Raw genomic sequence first — 23,376 nt, forward strand, 5'->3', positions numbered from 1 at the left:
TTTTGAGTAATCGCGACTAGTCGTATTCGATTCAGTGACCAAAAATACACCAGAGAAGACCTTAACACTATCAATTTATTTACAGGGCTTCTAATAATTCCTGAAAAACACCCAATTTTACCATAATTTGTTAATAACAATTAAACGCACCACATTTGGGCTTCCAGACCACTTCCATTGGATTCAGCGACCCCAAAAACCTATAATACCACCATCAAATCGCGGCGAACTAAAAGTGTCCACGGGACCCCCTATGTTGCGACTAGACTATATGATCTGTACGTTTCTTCGGTTCAAAGTGTTTATTTTTGAAGGGGATGTAGTCAATAATCATGAGTGTATGCAAATTTTGAACATCCATATCTTGACTAATTTTTTCCTTACAGAAAAACAAAAAATCCAAAATATCCAGAAAAGCAAAACCTAGATTTTTTTTACGGTCGTACTTCAACAGCGTAGGTGAGAACATCGTTAAAGTATAGAACAATTATTAATAGTGTAGTAGTAATATTAATTATTATTTAATAAATATAGTTAGAGTTATAAGGATATTGTGAGTTCCTAGTGCATTTATATGGAGGTGGATAGTGAGGGGAAACCCCCTCCTCATCCAGATCCTGGAGAAAATATATATCCTGCAAATCAGATAAGTGGTACAAATAATTTAAATTTAGTTATAGATTCTCCTTTAATAAATAAACATGCAAATGAACAAAACAATAAAAATCAGTTTGTATCGAAAGAAAAGTCTGTAGATTCTAGTTTAAATCCAACACCGAGTTTATCGGTTTCTAATGATAACGATAAAAAAGATAAAACAACATTCTTTTATCAGTCTACGGACACGGCTCCTTTTCAAATTTATATTGAAAACAATACGGATAATTATACAGGGCAGTTAAATGCAATAAAAATTGGAGAAATAATATTAACATCATATCCGCAATTAGATAATAAAATAAAACAAATAGAGTCTATAGGGAAAAATCGTATTCGGGTATTGTTGAAAGATTATTTAAGTGCTAATATATTAATAAAATCACACATTTTAAAAAATAAAAATTTGTCTGCATACATTCCTAAATTTTTAATATTTCGTTTGGGAATTATTAGACACATTGATAAAGATTTACCAGTTGATTATTTGAAAAATAAAATTAGGGCCTATGATTTTCATCGTAAATTTGAAGTTGAATTTGTTAAAAGAATGAATCGAAAAATAAAAAATTCAAATAACGAAATAGAATTATTACCCACAAGTACCATTTTGGTTTCTTTCAAAAGTCAAACTCTACCTAAGTATGTAGAAATAAATAAGGTTCTTTACGAAGTAGAAGTTTATAAACAAAGGGTTGTAATGTGTAATAATTGTTATCGTTACGGACATATTGGTAAGCAATGTCGTTCTAAAATAAGATGCTTGAAATGCTCTCAGAATCATGACACTGTAACCTGCTCATCAGAAGAAGTTACAGTAAAGTGTTTTTCTTGCAATGGAAACCATTTTACAAACGATTTTAGTAGATGCCCAGAATACAATAGACAAGAAAAAATTAAACAAATTATGTCACAGTCAAATTGTTCCTTCAAGGATGCAATAGTAGTGTTCCTAAAAAAAGTTACGCTGATATAGTATCTAAGCATTTAACTACAACCATAATTGATAATAAAATAGTTAATTCTAATCTAGAACAAAATTCATTATTAAATTCAGTTAATGTTCATGTACCGTCTACATCGTCCAAGTCATTTCCACCAATATCGTACCAGTCCAATACGCGACCCATTTCTCAACGATCAAATCCACATTCATATTCTCAAGCACAATTAAACAGCTTTCCAAAAAAAAGTAAAAGATCGTATCCTTTATCTCCCGATCCTACATTGTCAGAGCACCAGTCCATTGTTAGTTCAGTTAACCTTCCGTTTAAAAAAGGAGGAATTTTGAGCACGGAACAATATCTTTCCAATATCCAAAAAGAAAATAATTCAGAAAACGAAGGTAATGAAATTTCAAACTTAATTTTTCAGATAGTTTTATCAACCATAAATATAATAAAGAGCAAAAATAAATTCGATATACAGGAAAACGAAATTACAAATATTATTAAAGCTAGTTTAAATAACCTTTTTGAACATGGATCAGATAACTCTTTGTCAATGGAATCTTAAATCGGCAAATTCAAATAAAGAAAACTTACAATATTTGTTAACTGAGAAAAACATTGATATAGCTTGCTTGTCAGAAACTAGATTTACATCCAATAAATATTTTAATCTTCCAGGCTACAATATTGTGAGGGATGACCGTTTAGACCGCAGTGGTGGTGGAACGGCCATCCTTATTAAGTCGAAACTTTTGTATACGGAACTACCGATCTCTGTTCTCCTACCTAATTGTAATCAAACATCCATTATTGTAAAATGTAATGATAAAAAAAATATTACTATTGTATCGCTATACGTTCCACCAAAAACTAAAATTTCTTTGCATATTTGGGATAAATTCTTCAGTTCTTTTAAGCCACCTGTAATCTTTACAGGAGATTTTAATTCGCATAATATTGCTTGGGGTGGGCCAAACACAGACTGCTACGGCATAACACTTATGAAAGCCCTAGATCGAAATAATCTTGTCTATCTAAACGATGGAACAGCTACATTTATAGGAAATTATTTACAAACTCAGTCAGCTATCGATTTGACAATTTGTTCTCCTTGTATAAAACATTTACTACATTGGCAAACATTAAAGGATCTTTACGGGTCTGATCATATTCCATGCATTACACAAATATATATGTCTCCCAAAATTAATAAATCATTATCTTGTAGAAAATGGAATATTAAAAAGGCTAACTGGGATATATATTATATGGAGTCCCATGAACAGTTTAGTAAAACAGAAGTTGGTGATTACAATTCTTTTATACAAATTGTAGAAACCACAGCAAACCTTTCTATACCTAAATTTAAATCCAATCAATGTTCAAATAAAAATAAACAATGGTGGAATGAAAAATGCCAGTATTTAGTACAGAAACGAAAAAATAGTTTTCATAAATATATGAATAACCCCACATTAGATAATTTGTTAGAATATAAAAGAACTGATGCTATAGCAAAAAAAACTTTTAAGCAAACTAAAAAAGATAGCTGGATAAATTATTGTAAATCTCTCAATAGATCAGTACCCCTTAAGACTATATGGAAAAAGGTAAATAACTTTAAAAATCGCAAAATCTCTAATCAAACTCAATCAGATCAAGAAGAATGGCGAGCGGAATTTCATAACATTTTAACTCCTCCATATGTATCACCTGATCCAATCTTTCTTGACTGTCCAGGGGTGACAGAACACCATAGTAGTGTCAATTATCTCACCAATCAGTTTTCAAAACAAGAATTAGATACGGCATTTAAAAAGTCTGCCAATACAGCCCCAGGTTTTGATAATATGCATTATTCTATGTTGTTTAATCTTTCTAAACCAGGAAAAATTTTGCTTCTAAATCTACTAAACGATATTTGGTTAAATAAAATCGACATACCTTCACAATGGAAAAACTATATTTTAGTTCCCATACTTAAGCCAGGAAAACCAAAAAATCAAGCATCGTCATATAGGGCCATTTCTTTATCATCATGTGTTTTAAAAACATATGAAAGAATGATAAAATCACGACTAGAATTTTTTTTAGAATCTAATAACCTTATTCATAGTTCTCAATTTGGGTTTCGAAAAAAAAAATCGGCATATGAAAACCTGGCCAATATTGTTACAGATATTCAACTATCACTTTCCAATGACCAGTCAACATCAGCTTTATTTTTAGACATAAAAGGGGCATATGACAACGTAAAATTAGATATATTATATTTAAAAATGTGTCAAATGGGAATTCCTCAAAGTCTAGCTAAACACGTATATATTCTATACAACAACAGAAATCTATTTTTCAGAGAAAATAACTCATTCTCTGAATGCAGACAAACATCTATGGGGTTGCCACAAGGTGGTATATTAAGTCCTATATTATATTTAATTTACTCAAGTGATTTAATTGTTGACATCCCACAAAATGTATCTATTTTGCAATATGCCGATGATATTGTTATTTACACTCGTCACAAATCCATTGAGATAGGCCATAAGCAACTTAATTATGCAGTAAAAAATTTAGATAATTGGACTTTCAATAATGGCTTATCAATTTCCGAAGAAAAATCAGTATTAGTTACTTTTACAAGAAAAAGATTTCGTTGTCCTTCTCAAATAAAGTTATCAAAATATGTATTTCCTTACAAATCTTCTACTAAATTTTTAGGAGTAATTTTAGATTGTAAATTAAATTGGAAAGAACACATAAATTATGTAATCAAAAGAACAGAAAATAGTGTAAATTTATTAAAAACTTTCAGTCATTCCTCCTGGGGAGGGGATCCAAAAATAATGTTACTGTTTTATAAAACACTTGTCAGATCTATTTTAGATTATGGTTCTTTATTTTACCATTCAGCAGAGGAATCAAATCTTAAAAAAATAGATCAAATAAAAAACAAATGTCTTCGACTCAGTATTGGATACTTGGGAAGTACGCCTATAGACGTCATGGAAGCTGAAACATGTGAACCACCACTGAACCTGCGTAGAAGATTTTTGTCTGACAAATTCGTATTAAAATTAAGTTCTCAGAAATCTAAGGTGTTGGCTAAAATATCCAGTTTAGCCAGTATGGTTTTGACATCTAAATATTGGGAGAAGAAAAAAATACCGTTATTAGTTGAAAGTTTTATTACCAATGTACACAGATATGAACAACTTTATCAATCCAATGGTATCCCTTTATGGAATTATCCCTATGAAATGTTTCTATATCCAGTAAAGACTCATATTAATGTTAGATACTTGTGTCAAAACAGTGATATTATACAAAAAGAACATTATCGGGAATGTACATTTAAGTGGAAGGAGTATGGAAAAATTTATACTGATGGATCGAAATCGGAACATGGAGTTGGTTGTGCCGTTTATTACCCTTCTAAAAATATTAAGTTAATATACAAACTACCAGAAATGTTGTCAATTTTCAGTGCAGAGCTTATTGCCATAAAACTAGCAATTAGTATGTGTTTAGAACAAGAAGATGATAAATTTGTTATATTCACAGACTCTAAAAGTTCTGTAGAAAAACTTAAAAACCTTTGTTTAAATCCTAATTTAAATTATATACTTCTTGATATTTTGGAATTGTATCACAATGTATTAAGTATGGGAAAACAAATTTATATTTCATGGATCAAGGCCCATTCAGGTATAGAAGAAAATGAAGAAGTGGATTCTTTAGCAAAAAATGGTGCGAAAAATGGAAGAATACTCGAATCAAAAATACCAGAGTCTGACTTTATTCCAATTTTTCGAAAGGAACTAAAGGAAAATTGGCAGCTAAAATATGAATTAGGAGAGAAGGGACAGTTTTTTAAGAATATACAACCAAAAATAAGGGACAAACCATGGTTTGAGAATATATGTAATCGTTCAATTATTCGGATTATAAGTCGAATGCGCTGTAATAATGCCTTATTTCCCGTGTATAAATGTAAAATAGGTTTGTTAGATAATAATAAATGTCTTTTTGATGAAATTGCCGATTTACAACATATTATTTTAGAATGTCCTTTAAAAAAATTAGAAATTGACAAGCTTTATCAAAATTTAATATCTTACAATATAAAATTTCCAATAAATGTTTCAAATCTATTGACATTAGAGGATAATAGTATTTATAATATTATATATCAGTATGTAAAATCTACTAACATTACATTGTAAGTAGTATTGCGACAGACAAAAAAAAATTTTTCATTGTAAGCCTAAACCGAAAAAATAATTAAAAAAATAAATAAAAAAGACAAACAACAAAAAAAAATATGTACAAAAAAATAAAAAAATAATAATAATAATATAAAAAAACAAAACAATAAAAAAAATACATAAATCCTAATAAAACGAAGAGAAATAAAAAAATTAAAAAAAAACCAAAAAAAAAAACAAAAAAAATACATAAAAAAATAATAAAAATAAGCAAACAAAATCATTAGGCATTTACTAACATACCAATATTGTATTGTATACAAATTTTGTTACTCAATGTACCACGTATATAAATGTAAGTATAAGTAAGCAATGGTTGATAAAACTATAAGAAAACATGACTGGCCTTTTGGCTACGCCAGTGCCATTAACTTAGTTAAAAAAAAAAAAAAAAAAAAAGATTTTTTTTACTGTTTATGGCATCACTATCACTAATAAATTTTTAATTATGTATTTTGAAAAAAAAAAAGAATTTTTTTCAAAATTAAAAAAATTTTGTTTAACCAAATTACAAAAAAAATAAACCCTTTGAACCGATGAACCTTACAGATCATATAAATAATACATAAGTAAAGTAACTTGTGAAGCGGTAACGATTAATTTGATTTAACACCTTGGCTGCGTTACGGGACAAATAGACCTCGTATTACATTAACGGTTGGCTGCGTCGACTATGTTGTAACGCACGGTACCAAATTAGTCCAGAGAAATAAGGATTTTCTACATTACTATCGGCCTTATAAGTTCTTAGTTTTGCTCTTCGTGATATATTTTTACTTCTTAACAACCCATTAAGAGCAAATATAGCGCGGTTGCCAGACATAATTCTCTTTTGTATTTCTTCTTCACAGTTAGGATCTCTTGTGAAGACAGTTCCTAAGTACTCAAATCTCTCAACTTCTTCGAATTTATACTGTGTTCCCTTCGCTGTTCATTGCTATGTATTGCCCCCGAACGAATTGCTTATTTGTCCATTCCATATACTTTGTTTTTGCTTCATTTATATACAATCCTTTGGTTGCTGCCCTCTCCTCGAGTTTCATGACTGTTTCTAAAAGTTCTATTTTGCTCCTAGTCAAGATTACCAAATCGTCCGCGAATGCCAAACACTGATGTTTTTTTGGTAGATCAGACATGTTCTATTAATGTTTGCTTCCTGTATAACCTTTTCTAGTAATATGCTAAACATTATAGACGATAATGGATCACTCTGCCGCACTCCTTGTTTGACTTCAAAGCTTTCTGTGATAGTATGGTTTATCTTTACTTTATTCATTGTTCTTTGGAGAAACGTCCATGTCTTGCAATGCTGTGAATAATTCGCTTCTTTTCGCTCGATCGAAAGCCTGTTTAAAGTCAATGAAAAGAACCATGGTGTCTACTATATTCGTAACTTTCAGCCTGTATTTCTCGTAGTGTGAAGACCCGATCCACAATACTTCTGCCTTTTCTGAACCCACATTGATATTCTCCTATGCTTTTATCAACCTTCGTTGTTAATCTGTTTTCAATATGCATAGCCAATATTTTATACGTTATGTTTAGCAGCGCTATGCCTCGATAATTCTGACAATCAGCCATATTTCCTTTTTTGTGAATAGGACACAGTATTGCTTCTGTCCATTCCTCAGGTATGTAGTATTTCTTGTTCCCATATATTATTAATTAGTTTATGGATTTTATCTACTAACTGATTTCCTCCAAATTTAATCATTTCAGCCGTTATGCCGTCGCTTCCTGGGCTTTTGTTCATTTTTAATTTATCGATGATATTCTGAATTTCGCTTATAGTCGAAGCCTGCTCTTCACTCTGTTGATTTTGTATTTCATTTACTAGATCCTCTGTTTCCTCGTTATTATCGTCTGTCTCTTCAGGACTATTTACAAGCTCATCAAAGTACTGCTTCCAGCGTTCTAATATCTCTGGTTCACCCATAATCATTTCTCCATTTTTGTCTTTATAATGTACAGTTTTCGGTTGGTGCCCTCGTTTCTCATTTTTTATCCCTTGGTACAGGTTCCTAATTTGATTATTTTTGTAGCTTTCCTCTATATTTTTTAGTTTAGCTTCATAATGTTTCCTTTTTTTTCTCGTAGTATTTTTTGATTCTATTTCTTTGTTTAGTATAATTTTCCTGCGCTTCTCTTGTTTCTTGAGTTATCATTTTTAATCGTAGCTTGGCCCGTTCTTCCAATGATTGTTCACATTCTTCATCAAACCATTCTTTTTGTTTTTTCTTTGTGTTGTCATTGGTGCTGGAAATATTTGCTGCTTCTTTAATTACATCTTTTAATGTTCCCCACATGCATTCTACATTCCTTTCTTTAACTATGCTCTCTAATTTGTTGTTAATAATTTGTCCATACAACGTTTGCTCACATTCTGTCTGTAATCTGATTGTTTTGTTTCTTTCGTATTTTAATCTCTTTTTGTTTCGAAGAGTTGGTACTAATTGTTTCATCCATATTCCGACTGGTCTGAGTCCATATCGCGTCCTCTACATGTTCTCTCACCTTTGTTATGCAGTGTTCTTCGTTTTTCTCAATTAAAACATGGTCGATCTGGTTGACTGTACGGCCGTCTGGAGATTTCCATGTTCCCTTATAAATGTCCTTTCGTTGGTGGTACGTACTTTTTATTATAAGTCCCCTTTCTTTGGCAAAATCTACCAGGAAATATCCATTTTCGTTAGTCTCTGGATGTAAACTGTGCTTGCCTATAGTGGGCATTAATATTTCTTCTCTGCCTATTTTGGCATTAGCGTCTCCTAGAATGATCTTCATATCATATCTGGGTATAGCCTCTTATACTTCATCTAATTTGCTATAAAATTGCTCTTTCAGATCTATTCCCTTTTCCTCCGAGGGTGCATGTATATTAACAAATGTTATTTTTTGGTATTTACCTTTTAATCTGAGAGTGCACAACCTGTCCGAAATTGCTTTAAAGTCTGAAACAAATTCTTTCAATTTTTTACTTATTACAAAACCTGTACCCAGCAATCTGTTACTGCCTCCGCTATTGAAAAATATATAGTCGTCTATTTCCTGGCTACCTTGCCCCAATTGTTTTGTCTCTTGTAGAGCTACTAGATCAAACTTACATTTCCTAACTTCGTTTATTAAATGCCTTCAGCTTTCCTACCTGATAGGATCCTCTTATATTCCAAGTTGCTGCTTTTACCATTTCTTCTGTTACTTTATTAATTTGTTTTTGCTTTCCATTTAAAAGGATGTCAAAAAGAGATGGAGAAAGTACTTTGACAGCTTATTAAATGAAGAAATTGACAGACAGCCTGTGGAGTCAACGGAGACAGTAGCAGCAATGGTCAACAAAATAACAAACGAGGAAGTGGCTCAAGTGCTTCAAAAAATAAAGAAAGGAAAAGCGGTAGGACCAGATGATATTCCCGGGGAAGTATGGAAAGCATTGGGAGAGACAGGAACAAGGTGGCTAGCAGGTTTATTTAATAGAATTATGGAAGTTGGACAAATGCCAGACGAATGGAGAAGCAGTATACTAGTACCTGTCTACAAAAACAAGGGAGATATACAGCAGTGTACAAACTACAGGGCTATAAAACTGCTTAGCCACACCATGAAAATATGGGAGAGAGTAATTGATAGACGGATACATGAAGAGACCGACATATCCGAGAATCAATTTGGCTTTATGCAGGACAGATCAACAACAGACGCAATTTTCATTATAAGTTAATGGAAAAATACAGGAGTAAAGAAACAAACGCTCATATGGTATTCATTGATCTTGACAAAGCATATGATAGAGTTCCTCGAGAGATTCTGTGGTAGGCACTCAATAAGAAAGGAGTCCCTGGTGCATATGTAAAGATTGTGAGGGATATGTATGAGGGAGTAACGACTAGTGTTAGGACAGGTGTGGGAGACTAATAAATTTCATGTGAAAGTAGGATTGCACCAAGGCTAGGTGCTTAGCCCGTATTTATTCTCATTAGTTTTGGACCAGATAACAGCGAAACTACAGGGTAACATTCCATGGTGCTTAATGTATGCTGATGATGTCGTGTTAGTAGGAAACAGTGAAAGAGACTTGGAACAAAAACTGGAACAGTGGACACGAGCTCTGGAGGAAAAAGGTTTAAAACTTAGTAGGACAAAGACAGAGTATTTGGAATGTTCATTTAAAGATGGAGTTACTACAAATAAAATGGTATGTTTGGATGGTGAACTGATTGTAAAAAGCAATAGTTTTAAGTACCTGGGATCGGTATTACAGAGTAATGGAGAAATAGATGGAGATGCATGCAGTAGAATTAGGGCTGGATGGATGAAGTGGAAGGAAGCGAGTGGTGTGTTGTGTGACAGAAAAGTTCCAATGAAGCTGAAAGGAAAATTCTATAAAACAGCTATAAGACCGGCTATGATGTACGGAACTGAATGTTGGTCGGTGAAAAAGAAAGAGAGACAAAAAATGCATGTGGCGGAGATGAGAATGCTTAGATGGATGAGTGGAGTGACAAGAAAGGATAAAATTAAAATGAGTATATTAGGGGAAGTCTAGGTGTGGCACCAATTGATGCCAAAATGAGAGAGCTTAGGTTGAGATGGTTTGGTCATGTTCAACGTCGAGACGTTAATCATCCAATACGAAGAGTAGCTGAAGTGAAGATTCTTGGAAGGAGTAGGAGAGGAAGACCAAAGAAGATGTGGGGGGAAACGATTAGGCAGGACATGTTGATAAAGGGGATTAATATTGATATGACCCAGGATAGAATTGTGTGGAGAAATGCAATTAGGGAAGCCGACCCCGCATAGGGATAAGGCAAAGAGAATGATGAGCTGGTTAAGCTTCATTTTATTTTGCATTACTTTTGCCTTTCCTATTTATTATCCAACTCTACTAGACATGTTGTGTCTCCCAGCTTTCTTGCATCGTTTACCCTTACTTTAACTCCCATTTCCTTGTCTATGAAACTTTCTACTTTATTCTTTAGTATATTGGGATTGTCCGTGTCAATTGGAAGTCCTTGAATCACAATGTTTCTTTTTCGTTTTTTTCCTTCTAATTTTTGTAATCTTATATTCGTATTACTTAATTGGTTTTGCAGCTGATTTATCTCTTTTATCGCTTTTTCATTAGCTAGTTTTAGTTCTGCTATTTCTCTTCTATACTCCTTTTGTTCTTCTTTGAGCTCTTTTAGTTCTTCAGTTAGCATATTCATGATTTCCGCCTGCTTTTTTGCACCCCATTCAAAAGCTAAATAGTTGACATAAAATTACAAAATTTAATTTTTTATATCATTGAAAAACCTTCAAAATGCCGATTTTTTAAATTTAAAAAGTTAATTTGTTGCTGCGCAAACTGCAAAATAAGTGAAAATCGTTATTTGTTAATAACTTTTACTAAAACTAACTTAGAACTTTAGTGTTTCACCAAAAGTTGGGTATTGGGGAACTTAACAAACCCTTAAAATTTGAGACCGATCCATTGATTAGTTTAAAAGTTATTCTATTTGTTTATCCCAGAGACCTTTGTTTTGCGATAACATAAGACAGAAAATAATGAATAAAGGACAATTCTGTGTATGGCAAATAAATGTAGAAGAGTATTAAAAAAAGATAAAAAAATTAATTAACATAGTCAAAAATTGTAATGCCAAATTTTTGAAATTTTGTAGTTTATAAACATTTAGAATAACTTTAAAAATGTTGTCCGTAAAAACGTTATTTTTATATATTTGAAAAGCTAGTATTTTAACACGAATTTCCAAATAAAAAAATTTAGCCTGGGTTCAGTTGGGACAAAGATAGCCATGTGTTTTTTTTAATCCGCAGCTAATTTGTTTATATTAGGTTTGTTCTAGCATCAGTTTCAAACGGTTTGAAACCATCAGCGAATAGTGGACCAGCGCGAGTAGAGGGGATAGCACTGGTGACTATATTATGTTTTCTCACTGTTTGCTGACGGTTTCTGACTAGTTTGACTGTTTGCTAGAACAAACCTAATAATTAAGGAATCCCTTTTACGAGTCCGTGTATGGAGAAGCAGCCAGAGACAAGCAAGGGTGGAGGCAAAAAATAAAGGAGGCCAAGGCTCAATTTGGGCTGTAGTGCTGTAGAAGAAGAAGAAGAAGAATAATTAAGAAATCTCATTGATGCCATATTAAAGAATGCCATATAGCGACCACTGCGGGGTTAATGGAATGGGAACCATCATCTGAGATAATTATTTGGGCTAGACTCAAAGCAAAGTATTATAATATCAAAAAGTTAATCACTAATAGTGATTAACGTTTATGCTCCTACAAATGAAAATAATGATGCAGAAAAAGAAGAGTTTTATGAAAAATTGCAAGCAATCTACAATAATATAAACAAAAAGTATAAAAGAGATATAAAAATGATTGGCAATGATAATACAGGATATGAACATGTGATGGGAAAAGAAGGTCATGGGAAGAAAAAATAATAACGGAAATCAATTAATCGAATAGTCGAATAATCGATTAATCGAATGAGCTGATTATAGGTGGCAGTATTTTTAAACATAAGCAGATCCACAAGGAAACTCGGAAATCTCCGGGTGGTAGATATAAGAACAAAATAGACCACATACTAATTGAATCAAAATGGAAAAGCTGGCTACAAGATTTCAGGGCCTTAAGGGGTGCAGATGTGGATTCGGACCACATGCTTATCAGGGCCCAATTAAGGATGAAACTAGCCAGAGAAAATAATCGCAAGACTACCAGAAGAAAAAGATACAATGTAGAAACCCTAAAGCAAGAAGATACAAGGAAAATATTCATTGACAGACTTACAGTAAACCGAAATATACTTACACCACTGTAATGTAGATTCTATGGAAGAAATTTATGAAAAACTTCAAAGAGGTCACGATGAAGACAGCAGACGAAACAATTGGGCTGAAAAAAAGTGAAAATAAAAATGGATAACTAAAGACACGTTACAGCTTATAGAAGAAAGAAAGAAAATCAAGAAAGAAAATCAAGAAAGACATATTGCAAAAAGAAGGAACAAGGGAAGAAGAGATCCTCGAAAGAAAATACAAAACAAAAAACACAGAAGTGGAAAAGGCACCTAGAAAAGATAAAAGGAATTACATAAACGAAATGCTAAAATCAGCAGAGAAGGCAGCACAAGATAATGATCTACAAACACAATACACAATGGCAGCTAATCTGGAAAGCTCAACGTAGGTGGCGCTCGTGTAGTTGGAGGTCACGTCAACTTACGTCAACACTTCAAATCAATCTATTTCCAAGTAAATATTGCATATTTGTTTCGCTGTGTGAATTAAACTCGAGAAAATAAAATCGCTCAATGTTGTGCTATGCATTTGTGCTTATCGAGAACATCAGGACACAGGTTTCTCAAAGATATTCTGAAGAGAAAAAAATGGATTGTAGCAATAAGAAGAGATAAATATATGCCGACTATAAACGCACGTATCTGCAATAAACATTTTGTTGAAACAGATTACGTATTGCCCCTAGATTCGACTGTAAAAAATAGAATACTTCACTCTAAAATTCAGATCAAAATTTATTATAAACGCACGGATTAAGATATGCAATTTTATATACATTCACACTATTGCCACATCTACAATCGCTTTTTATGGAGTGAACATATAAAAAAATTTATATTTGAAGCAATTATAATAATATGGAAAAATGTGAAATACTAATTTTAAATAATTCTCAAGTTCTCAATATTTTTTAAGGACTAAAACATAACCTGACCAAACCTAACCTAGCGTCATCGAAAATAATATAAAAAAGTTAATATCTGAATTTTAGTGACATATAAAATATGCTTTAAAATGACTAAAACATATCCTGATCAAACCTAACCTAATCGAAAATAATATAAACAAGTTAATAACTGAAAATTAAAGTGACCTAGTAGGTACCATTCAAATATTCTTTAGTGACTAAAACATAACCTGATCAAACCTAACCCTAAATTTTTCTAATTTCATCTTAAATTTAAGGTCGCTTTTCACGTAGACAAACACCCAAATAATTGTACTTAATTAAATTAACACATTCTATATTTCCATAAGGAATTATATTTTTTTAAATAAGACAACATTGCACAATCGACTGCGCTCAACCCATACTTAAACCAAATTTACACCAAATGCGCAACTGTCATGGCGGCCATATTTTGAAAATATCACATTTTTAAATGAGATAAACACAAAAATTAATGCTGAGTGCACTTAATTGTGAATTTTAAATTGATAAAAAAGTAAGGCAGATCGCACATATCATATTATTCACAGTTGTCATGTCAGACTCGTGTGGGGAGCGAGTCAATACTAAATAAATACCCTCTTCTGAGCTATAGAAATAAAACATTGAGACGATGATTAATATAGTTTATCATTCGATAAGGGCTTCCTTTTTCCAGTAACTCTCGCATTCCTTCTCAATACGTTTTTCAACGCACAAACAGTCTCCAAGATCCATATATTTCGGCCATAATTTATTATTTGTTAAATCGTAATCAAAAACACCATATACAAGCTTCACGAATAGTCAAAACGTTGACCTCCAACTACACTAGCGCCACCAAGCGGGAGAAACGGCGTACATAGGTGCCATTATTATACGAAACCTAACAGGCAATCGAGTAAGAAATGTAAAGAGAAATAAAAAAGAAACAAGGAAAATTAATTAAATCTGAGAAATAAATAACTCAACAATGGAGAGAATACTTCGAAGAAATATATGCCAAACATGGCAGAACCCAAGAATTGGATGATCAAATTGAAATACAAGAATTAGAGGTTAACACTGGGGCAATTACAAGAGAAGAAATTGCCAACGCACTTAAATTATTAAAGAACAGCAAATCCGCAGGAACAGATAATGTACCTAACGACCTGATAAAAGCAGACACTGAACAAGCCATAGATATGCTACATAAACTTCTAAATAAAATATGGACCAACGAAGGACTGCCACAAGAATGGAAAGAGGGACTGATAATAAAAATACCAAAGAAGGGAGATCTGAGTAACCGTCAAAATTGGCGTGCAATAACTATATTAAGCGCCACATCCAAGGTGCTAACAAAAATTCTGCTCGAAAGAATGACAGACGAATTGGACAAGAAACTGAGGAGTAACCAAGCAGTCTTTTGTGCCAAACGTTCCACTATATGATCACATATGCACCTTAAGAATCATCCTAGAACAAGCTAATGAATGGCAGAAAGACATAAATAAAGTTTTATCGACTTTGAAAAGGCTTTCGACCGAGTCAATAGGGAACAAATGTGGAAAATTTTAAGACAGTATGGACTACCAACAAAGATTATTAACCTGATCAAACGGTTTTATAATGGGTATAAAGCTAGACTAGAACACGAGTGAGTGATCACAGAAGAAATAGCTATTGAAAGCGGTGTTAAACAAGGTTGTATCTTATCTCCTACTTTGTTCCTTATCTTGGTAGACTGGATTATGAGGAAAGTAACAGATCATCAGACAGGCATTAGATGGAACCTCTTTAATCAGCTTGAAGATCTTAAATTTGCTGATGACGTCTGCCTATTAACAGAACACAGAAAAAATCTTAAAAAACGATAACTCGCAAATTAATAAAATAAAAATAAAAGACAAAAGAAATTGAAGAAGTAGAGAAAGTCACTTATTTGGGATCAATCATGGAAAGAAAAGGAGGATGCATGAAAGACATACAAGCAATAATAACGAAGGCACAATTTGCCTTCATTGCGTTAATAAAATCTGGCAAACAAGTGAAATATAAGAGTCAACAAAAATCAATGAATTCAATACTTGTGTAAAAAGCATATTACTCTACAGAGCAGAAACTTGGAAGCACGATGAGAGCACAACAAAGAGACTACAGACTTTTGTAAATAGGCTTAAGGAGGTATGACACAATGTTAAAATTTATATAGACTTTAGGTACAGTTACCGTCACTATTTCAAAACCAATCTTCAACTTAGGGGTATGTACGTGAACTGTAGACTTTCTATTTTAACAGTATCTAGTTAAAATTTCCAAAGAAAGCAGTATATTTTTTATAACTGTACTTAAAGGAGTCCATATCATAACTTAGTAACTTGTTGTAAAAATTCGTTTTGCATAATAATTTTTGAACTTGGGTAGAAAATAACTACCAAAAACGATTAACTATGCAAAAGGCTTTATTTTAAACAAAATTTCATTGTCCGTACTGCCATAATTTTTAAATTAACTGTACCTAAAGGTAAAAATTATTGTTAAAAGCTGCAATCTGGGGATTTTATGGATATTACAGCAATAAGTTGGTATTTTTCTAGTGATAAATTAGTTCCGCTGTCACTTAATAGATGAGAAGATGAGTTCACGTGTCATTTAGTAGATGGCAGCAGTGATGTATTAAATGGCGACAGATGCGCGTTTGCCGCATTTTCAGAAAATCTGCAAACAATTGAAAACGAGTTTTGTAACCACGGAAATACGATGAATCACGCGGTTTTGTTTAGAAAAGTGGCCCCACCCCCTCCCAGTACACATTTTGGGCCTTGTTTGACTTTCAATCATGATTGTATAACACCACAGTGACTTAACAATACAAATATACATTTTTATGCTTGAAACCGTGACGTTATACAAATGGTTGAAAGTTAAACGAGGCTCAAAATGTCTCAAAGTGTTTACTGGGGGATTATACTAGTTTTGACATAATACATAGATAACATAAGCTCTAGTATATTAAATGGGGGGGGGGGGTATCCAAAAACAATTTCAGTTTTATTCACATTCTGGCAAATTTAATTTTTATAGGGCCGCAAATAATGCATTGTTCGGATACAATTAGAGTCTTTTTGTAAAGACGATGACATCGACATGTTTACACACATTACACATGCCAATGGCCATTAGTATTTGTTGAGGCATTATCCTAATAAAAAAATTGTAGACAAAACAATATTGTATAATCATTGATTAATTTATGTCAAATATTTCCGTAAGTGAAAAAAAATATTGAAATTTACTGGAGTATTTAATAACTAGATAAACCGATATGCAGACGATACAGTTGTGGTTGCTAGCAGTATTGATGAACTTCAGCATCTGATGGACAGGGTACCTACAAAGAGTGAGTGAAAAAAGAAAATTTAACCTTCAACATAAATAAAACAAAAATGGACACTGGTGAGCAAAACTCAAAAACCTGCCAGACAATTGAAAATAAAAAACCAATTCAACACGTATAATTATATGTATACCTTGGAACAGTTGTCAACTCGAAATGGGATCAAACAACCGAAATACGATGTAGAATTGAAAAGGCCAGAGCTACATTTAACATGAGAAATATATTCAATCATTGCGACATATCTGTCCCGCTAAAAATATGGCTGCTAAAATGCTATGTATTTCCAGTCTTGTATGGAGCAGAGACCTGGACAATAACGGAAACATTATCGAAAAGGCTAGAGGTATTCGAAATTTTTGTGTACCGACGTATCCTCAAAATATTCTGAACGACCCACACCACCAACGAAGAGGGATTGTGCCGAATGGGAAAACAAAAAGAAATATCTTTCACAATTAAAAAACGAAAACGTGAACACCTCGGTCATATATTATGAGACATGATAAATATCGTATACTGCAGCTGATAATATAGGGCAAAATAGAGAGTAAACGTGGACCCGGAAGAAGACCCTTTTTCATTAGCTACAACTTTGTTTCAACTGGGTCCATAGAGTATAGAGTTCATACATGTATAGGCCTGGATCCTGCATACCTAAAAAAAGTTGATTAATACCAAGCTGAAAATTTGTTAATAGCTTAACGGTGTCTAGTCAGACAAACTTTGATGTATGGGAACACTGGAAGAGGGGAAGTTTTATTTGTGGAACAGATTAAAAATTTGGAACGTCAGACTACGAAACGTTCCATGTATTTTGTCAGACAGAACTTCCAATTCATTGGTTACAACTTCATTAAACTCTTATGTAAAGATCAGACTGGTGTTTATCACCAATTGGGTATTTTAATGAGTGGAACACGAAGAACATGTCAAATGACAGTAATCAAGTCGGTTAGTAATAGCAGTCTGATGTTTGCATGAGAGTTTAATGAGAGGGTAACAACTCAATTGGATGTTCTGTCCGACAAAATACATCAAAGTTTGTCCGACTAGACACTGTTAAGCTATTAACAAATTTTCATTCTCAGCTTGCTATTAATCAACTTCTTTTTGGTACGCGGGATCCAGGTCTAATACACCATTTTTTATACTTTTTTAGTTTTGCTAAGAATGTTTTTTTGGATAAAATACTTACTTTTTGAGTTATTTGCAAAAGCCGCCTAAAAACGTGTTATTTACTCACAAATAACTCGAATATTAATTTAGTGAAAAAATCCTATAGAACAAAAGTTGCTTAGAATTAGTCAGTTTATCAATTTTCAGACTTATTTTGAACGTATATTTTTTCACCCCCGAGATGGGGTAAAACGCACCCTCAGGGCAAAATCTTACATCAGCACACTATCACTGGTTGACATGTTACCTATGTGTATGCCAAATTTCATGTTAATCCAAGTGATTATTTAAAATTTAGAGCAAAAAGCCTGATTCAATGTATATTTACTACTTGTATTTCAAACAATTGCAAATTTCTTTTTCAGTTTAAATAAATATTTTTGACCAGGTAAAGAATTAATAATTGTCGTCTGAAGACAAATATTACAAAATATAATCTAAATACAATAAGTGATAAAATATTTCCAAATGAAACGTTTTGTATCTTTTAGAATTGTTAAGATAAAAATTTGTTTAGTTATACAATGCTATTAGTGAGAATTTACCATTTCCAGGCAAAGAATTAAAAACCCTCATCTGTATTTGTATACAATATCATCAATACAATACAAGTACGATTGAAGGCGAACGGTACCGATTGATCGGTAACGATCATAAGTTCTATTTAGTACTTGGCAATGGCAACAACGCCATCGTTAACAGAATTAAAATTCTTCGTTATTAAAATGTTCGAATATATTACGTGCTGCCATCTACTGAAAGAATTGTTACACGTTAGTTCCTAAGATCACTAACCATTTTGACTGTGGCGTTTACATACCCCCTTAAGAAAGTTCTTAAAAATGTACTGGCCCAATAAAATAATGAATGAAGAACTATGGAAACGAATGAAACAAACCAGTATAATATCAACAATTAAGACATAAGAAATGGAAATGGATCAGCCATACGTTAAGGAAAGATCCTAGTAACATCACAAGATAAGCACTGGAATATCAACCAGGGAACAAGGAAGAGGGGACTACCAGATAATACCTGGAAGAAAATAGTAACCAGAGATCACAAGAGAATTGGCTTAAGTTGGGGGAAATGAAAAACAAAGCAAGAAACAGAGGAGAATGAAAGGAACTGGTACGCAGATTAACCAAAAAATAAACACAAGAAGATGCGCTGAGCTGCCCACCAGCCGTCTTACACCATCGGCCAAGAAATGCAGATGTAGAAATTGTAAACCCGACACCATAAAGTAAAAGGGTACTGATTATATATATTTACCTGAGAAACACATACTCATACCTAAAATATCACTATATTTTGCAATGTGATAAAAAATAATATCAACTGAAATTTGACGATTTCTACCGAAACGTTAGGACCAGTTCTACTGAAATTTTGTCAGAGATCTGTGGCAACATTGAGTAGCATCTTCATTTAAATTTGTGATAAATCTTGGCATCAAACAGCATTCTCTTTTGCAGAGAAAATGAGCAATGGTTTCATATGAAATAACAACAAACATTTTTTCTTGAAATAGAGGTAGGAATTCTTATTAGATAGGTACCTAATAATTAGATAAATACTCACATCGAAATGATCCTCACAGACATAAAGGCCTCTGCTATTTTGTGAAATATCCTTTATATCTCGCCTACATGCTTTTAGCCATTTTAATCACCGTTTTGGGTCTAATGGTAGAGTACAAAAATGTTTGTTCGATGTTTTGATAGTGGTGCTTTTGCATCCTGGTACTATACAGTATTTGTATTGAGCAGATTTGTTTTCCATTTTGGTTATGTTAATTTACGAGACAAAGTTTAAAATCTAATATAAACAACAAAACAGCTCAACTACAACAAACAACACAAACATTTCACATTCACAAACACAAGGCACTAGGCACATCTGGCAATAATAAAACGATAACAATGAACAAGGATAATAATGGTTGGTAAACATCATGGCTGATGATGTCAGACGCAAGCGCGTGCATTTGAAGTGGTGTGAAAGGGTAAAAGGAATGGGTTTATTATTTTTATTAGTTGTTGTATGTACACTATTAATTGTTAAGACGTAATATTTTGAATATGAAAGTATATATAATATTTTTAAACATAAATTAACGATTATTCTATGCAAAAATATTTTTATGTGAAAGTTCCCTATTGAGATAAACCTGCGACAAAAGTTGGCAATCTCGCACAGTCGCTAGTCGCTGTATTTGTATTGATTAATTAAGAAAACTAGTACGCAGACCAAAGATAAACTTACTACTTCTTATATTAAATTGATATACATATATATTAAATACCTACTTACATTAAAATGATCTTCACATACATGAAGACCTTGGGTATGAAATGAAAGAAAATCCTTTCGGCATGCATGTAACCACTTTAAACGCAGTTTCTTATCATCTGGTAAACGAATAAATATTTTATTGGGGGTTCTAATGGTTGTACTTGTGCACAATGGTACTAAACAACACTTATAAGGCTTACGGTTTTTATTTTCCATAGCAAAAACACACACACAGTTCAATACCTTCTCTCTTCAAAAACTATCTAACACCACAACACCAGTATAAACAAAACGGTTTAATACCACAATACATAATTAATACTTTTGGATAGTAGATACTAGACACAAGAGACCTGTCCCTGTCATTACATAATAAATACATATTATAATAAATTGATATAAATATGGAATAAAAATATCACTACGTCAAGTTATTTCTACAACCTGACTCTGACTCTGACACACTTGACAAGTTTGAGTTGAGATGAGCCCTGTAATTTGGGTTGCTTACTATAACTTAACTTTTGGTTTTTGGTATTAATAATAGCAATCTAGCAATTTATTAGGATTATTCTAGTCTAGAAAATGGCTTTAGCAAAGCCATTTTTCAAAAAAAAAAAAGACTAGAATAATGCTAATAGATTGCTATTAATACCAAAAACCAAAAGTTAAGTTATAATATTATTATTCTAGTCAGGCAGGCTGTAGAAATGAAAATAGTCTGATTGTTATACTATACTCACATTAAAATGCTCCTCACATACGTGGACTGTCGTCTTCTGTGAAAAATCGTTCCCATTTCTTCTGCATGCCTTTAACCATTTTAAACGACGTTTTTTGTCTTGAGGTACACGAAGAAATAGCTTTTCGGGCGTTTTATAAGTGGTATTGGAACACATAGGAACGACACAATATTTGTAATATTGTTTTTGTGTTGCTTCCATTATTATCAAAACCATAGAAAAAAAGTGTTGTGTGATTTGGTAGAACGCGAACTTACTCTTTAAAAAACATGTCACGTATTTCAGCGCCATCTCAGCACCTGGTTAAATGGAAGGATACTACAAATCTGGCCTCCACATAAGTGGTCTGTAGCTTCGACATGATAGGTGCGAAATTTTAAACGTTCTTGTTGTTGATTGGATAGGAAGGGTGCCATAATCTAGCCTCCATGCTAGGTACATACATAGCCTCCATACGGTACTTCCAATATTTAATATTTTATTCAAGTGGTCAATAAAGGTAAAACACAAACAACATTTGTTTCTTACTTATTTATTTATAAAATAATGTGACATTTTACATAGAAATATGAGTATTTAATTTAGATTAAATAAATGTTTACTTGTTGAACTTTTCCACCGTCTGCACACAACAGCTGAACGGAGCCATTAGACCTAACAACAAAACGCGAAATAAAGTGTGTATTTTAAAACTGTTGGATAAACAGTACCTACAATCAGGAAATCTCTACCTTACAATCAGAAAAACTTACCTTTAAAAAGGTACTCGATTACAAAATATCAAAAAACAAGACTGAATATCAGCTTTTTATGGTGACACAAACACATCACATAACAGACCATATAAAATAAAATAACTGAACGACAACGAACGAACGCACACGAACACAGATTCACAGATAGCGCAGGATTTGTCAAAAGTCATGTTCCACCAATCACAATGCCGACATCAGCGCCTCTGACTAAACGGAAGGAAAATAAATACGATTACATGTTTTTTATTAGAGTTAGCGGGGCATGATCAAAACCACAGATTGCAGATTGTGTCGGAATGGCCATGTCCCATTCAAATAGTGAAGCAAGATTGACACCAACCAGGGTTGCCAACGACCTAACGTCGTTTTCTACTAGATTTATATACAAAATCTACTAAATTCTACTAGATTGAGCATAAAATCTACTAAATATTCTACTAAATTATTTGCTCACAAAATGACACTTGACAGCCAAAAAAGAAGAAAAAAACACAGATGACAGCCCAAAAAAGAAGAAGAAATGACAGATGACAGCTCAAAAAGAAGAAAAAATGACAATGACAGATTATTTTGTTATATATGTCAAAATAAAAACAACAAAAACCATTTTTATTTAAATAAAATATAATATTTTTATATTTACATAAACAACATAACTGAAACTTCTAAAAAATAATTTAAAAAAATGTTAAATACTTAATTATTCTATAGATAGAAAAATATATCCTCTCTAGGATAAAGTGGTGAAAACAAGAGAAACAAGTTTGATTTTACTAATACCAGAGCTAATACCATTGTTTAAGAACTACCCTTTTTTAAACAATGCTAATACATTTTGTGCATTTAATTTTTTTAAGTCACTATTTTGTGCTTAACACAGTTTACTATCCAAAATTTTACTTCAAAATTAAGTTAGTTTAACGTTTCGAATTAGTAAAACTTACTTTAATGTAAAATTATAGCTTATTCCAATAAACCCCAACTTGCCCCAACTGATAAAATGCTGCTAGCATTGGCAATTTCATCTGATTACACATATCACAAAAATATCCTCTCTAAGAAGAATTTGGTAAAAATAAGTTTTATTTAACTGAAAGGAAAGTTCTACATATATAAACATGTAAAAAGCAACTATAAGTTCTAGGCAAAAAAATATTAGGTAAATATGTAGTATATATTTTGTACAAGGTTCATTTTTAACTAAAAATATGTTACAAACATGCAATGGTATGTTTGCTGTCTTTTGTAGTGTCTTTAAAGGTAGGTATATCGGAATTAAAATAACATTTGTATATATTTTTTTCTCCTTATGAACTTTTATTTACAATCAATTTCTTAAAAGTTTTGAGCAAGTCTGAATGAAATTTTAAGCAAGGAATGAGGAAAATCCTATGATGCTTCG

At 32.4% G+C, this 23,376-nt stretch overlaps 1 protein-coding gene and 1 long non-coding RNA gene across 9 annotated transcripts in view; both read right to left on the minus strand.

Moving 5' to 3' along the window:
• Positions 1–23,376, minus strand: part of LOC114330392 (zinc finger protein 345-like) — a 177,946-nt gene that overhangs the window by 128,333 nt on the left and 26,237 nt on the right. For 2 of the 8 annotated variants that reach the window (XR_007696435.1, XM_050643878.1), the window contains exon 1: positions 21,220–21,653. The exons of 2 other annotated variants lie outside the window; for them this stretch is intronic. Coding sequence is in view for 3 of the 6 variants with exons in the window: in XM_050643878.1 (XP_050499835.1) it covers positions 21,220–21,510 (291 nt within the window). In the remaining 3 variants the exon portion in view is untranslated. Of the gene's footprint in view, positions 1–21,219; positions 21,657–23,376 lie in introns of those variants that run through there. 4 more of the 8 variants (XM_050643884.1, XM_050643883.1, XM_050643880.1 and 1 more) reach the window with 3 other exon arrangements.
• Positions 21,736–23,033, minus strand: LOC126880142 (uncharacterized). The gene is made up of 2 exons (XR_007696441.1): positions 21,972–23,033; positions 21,736–21,873 (listed from the first exon to the last, which is right to left on the minus strand). It is a non-coding gene; the product is annotated as an uncharacterized LOC126880142 (long non-coding RNA).

The sequence above is a fragment of the Diabrotica virgifera genome, chromosome 2 (assembly GCF_917563875.1).
Source record: "Diabrotica virgifera virgifera chromosome 2, PGI_DIABVI_V3a".
Lineage (NCBI taxonomy): Eukaryota > Metazoa > Arthropoda > Insecta > Coleoptera > Chrysomelidae > Diabrotica > Diabrotica virgifera.